The sequence below is a fragment of the Rhea americana genome, unplaced genomic scaffold (assembly GCF_003343005.1).
Source record: "Rhea americana isolate MKP2758 unplaced genomic scaffold, rheAme1 scaffold_139, whole genome shotgun sequence".
NCBI classification, from domain to species: Eukaryota; Metazoa; Chordata; class Aves; order Rheiformes; family Rheidae; genus Rhea; species Rhea americana.
In genome coordinates, this window is record NW_028185472.1 from 113,346 (window position 1) to 115,923 (window position 2,578).

Here is a 2,578-nt window from a genome sequence, read left to right on the forward strand (position 1 = left end):
AGCACTGGGGGGGTGCTGGGGAGCACGGGGTGGTGTCTAGAGCAGGGGGCATTGGGGAGTGTTAGGGAGCAACGAGGTGGTGCCCAGGGCAGGGGGCATTGGGGAGCGTTGGGGGCACGGGGTGGTGCCCAGGGCAGGGAGCACTGGGAGGCGCTGGGGAGCATGGGGGTTGCCCAGGACGGGAGGCATTAGGGGATGCTGGGGCAGCATGTGGCTGGCTCAGTGGGGTGTCCGGCTGACCGGTGCCATGCAGGATGACCCACGCGTGCCACCGCAAGTGTGTGCCCCCCCACTACAAGGACGCGGAGCTGTCCAAGGGTGAGAGCGTGTGCCTGGACCGCTGCGTGGCCAAGTACCTTGACGTCCAYGAGCGGATGGGCAAGAAGCTGACGGAGCTGTCGCTGCAGGACGAGGAACTGCTCAAGCGCATGCAGCAGGGCGCTGGCACTGCCTGAGCTGTGGCACCCGCCCCACCAGCGTCCCCTCCCCATTAAAGCCCAGGGCTTAGCAGCCACCCTGCCGCCTCGGCCCTTCTTGCAGGGGGAGCTTCGGTAGGGCTGAGCCATGCTGGTGCTGCCCCGTGTGGCACCAGTGGGTGCAGTGACGGGTCTGGCGTGGGGCTGAGGGGGACACTGTGTCAGAGGGGTCCAGCCCCTGCCCTGCTCTGCCCCTCAGGGTTGTGCCCTCCCTGGCTGTCTCCTGCCACCCTGTGCTGTGTGCTCACAGGGTGCACCCCTAAGTGCCCCCCCACCTGCCGCTGGGCCTGGCCCTTGTAATCCCCGGGATTAGGCCTGAGYCTGGTAATCCCCCGGAGGGTGGGCTCAGGGTGCTGTCTGAGCCGGCCCCGGGGAGGCGGGCACTGCCTGTCCCTGCCTGCCTGCTGGCCCCGGGACACCCGCAGTGACAGCCAGAGGGAAAAACACCTACGGACGCCTGTGGGGGCAGTCGCAGGGGTGGTTGGAAAGAGACACTGCCTAGGGACATCTGCACAGAAGCAGCCCAGAGGTGCACGCGAGCACACACACACACATGCACACAAGCACACCTGGAACACCTGGGCMGGGACACCCACAGGGACAGCTGGAGAGAAACAGCCCAGGCACACCTACAGGGATGCACCAGAGACACACCGGTCAGCCCAAGGACAGCCAGAGAGAGACAGCCCAGGGATACCTGCACAGGGACACCCCAAAAGCACACACACACGTGCCCAAGGACAGCCAGAGAGAGACAGCCCAGGGATACCTGCACAGGGACACCCCAGACACACACACACACACGCACGCACGCACGCAGCCATCCCAAAGGCAGAGCTGCACTCGTGGCCACAACCACTCAGCCAGGGACAGACACGGGAACGGCCAGAGGGCAAGCGACACCCGCTCGGGGCCGTGCAGGAGGCGGGCGGTGTRCGTGTGCCAGCCTGCGCCAGGGCTCCTCCAGGCCTGCCGGGGAGGCGGCTCAGGGTGTACGCGCACATACTGCATCTCCACGCGCTTCGCACTGCACTACACCCCAGCACCTGCACGCTGTGCGAACACCCCGTCGGGTGCACACTCGTTCCCGAAGGGCTGGGGCCGGGTGGGTGCTGCCGGCCCTGCACACGCAGCGTGGGTGTTGCGAGGCGGGCTGGCTGCGGTTGCGTTGCCGCACCMCGCTGCGCGGCGACACTCGCGCGCACGGCCTGGCAGGCGCTGCTGGCGCTGGCGCAGCRTGCTGTGCCAGCCTTGCAGTGGGTGCGCACAGCGATACGCACTGGCCTGCGTGCATCACTCTGTGTGTGTGTGTGCGTGCGCGTGCGTGCGTGCACACTGCGGTGCGTTGTGCGCGCAGCGCGCTGCCGCTTGTGCCAGCACGGGCGGCGCGACGCGGGGTACGCACCCCGGCGCGCGGGGCAGCGCTGCGCGTGCGCACACCGTTGCGTGCGTGCCAGGCGGTGTGCAATGCCGCGCGTGTGCGGCTGTGCGCCCTGCAGACGCCCAGGAATAGCAGCGGTGCCGGGGGACATCAATATTTCACGAGGAGAAAGACGTGACCTGGAAAGTCTCCGGCAGCGCCRGGCCTGCCCGCCCGGCCCCCGTCCTGCCGCCCGCTGCCAGCCGAGGCCCCGTTCTCCCAAAATAAGACCATTTTTAATAAATAATTTCCGACCTTTTGGTTCCTCTCGGGGGGGGGGTTGCTTAGGAGAGGAGGGGACCCAGGGCCCCCCACGGTGGGGCAGCCTCCTGCTGTGGCCAGGGGGGGTCGGAGTCCTGGGGGCCCCCCCTGCCCCACACGTGCCCCAAGGGCCCCCACAGTTCCCGGTGGGGCGGGGGGGTCTGGCGTCCCCCTGGGGTGAGGGGCTCAGAGCCGCGGCAGCAGCAGGGACAGCAGCAGGGGCAGGAGGGTGGCGGGACGGGGGCCGGCGGGGGCGGGTGAGGGCAGCGGGGCGCAGGGGGCCCCCGGGCAGCGCCCGGCCGCCTCGGGAGGCGTGCGGCCTTCGGCCCCGTAGCCCCCCCAGTAGTCGCTGGGGTGCGGCCGGGCCTGGGGGCCGCGCAGGTCGTGGGGAGGCAGGTCGCGGTAAAAAGCGGAGGGCGGC

The 2,578-nt window shown here is 69.4% G+C and overlaps 3 protein-coding genes across 3 annotated transcripts in view; 1 reads left to right on the forward strand and 2 right to left on the reverse strand.

Annotated features, from left to right (window-relative positions):
• The window catches only part of SMTNL1 (smoothelin like 1), a 6,464-nt gene extending 6,275 nt beyond the window's left edge, over window positions 1–189 (reverse strand). Inside the window, exon 1 of the mRNA XM_085298368.1 lies at window positions 174–189. Within this exon, the coding sequence (XP_085154494.1) occupies window positions 174–189 (16 nt within the window). The remainder of the gene's footprint in view (window positions 1–173) is intronic.
• A 59-nt stretch (window positions 190–248) lies between these two features.
• Window positions 249–514, forward strand: TIMM10 (translocase of inner mitochondrial membrane 10). The gene has a single exon (XM_085298354.1). The coding sequence runs from the start codon at window positions 255–257 to the stop codon at window positions 453–455; it is 201 nt and encodes a 66-aa protein (XP_085154480.1). The 5' UTR covers window positions 249–254; the 3' UTR covers window positions 456–514.
• A 1,829-nt stretch (window positions 515–2,343) lies between these two features.
• Window positions 2,344–2,578, reverse strand: part of RTN4RL2 (reticulon 4 receptor like 2) — an 8,012-nt gene continuing 7,777 nt past the window's right edge. Inside the window, exon 4 of the mRNA XM_085298369.1 lies at window positions 2,344–2,573. Coding sequence (XP_085154495.1) covers window positions 2,344–2,573 — 230 coding nt within the window. The remainder of the gene's footprint in view (window positions 2,574–2,578) is intronic.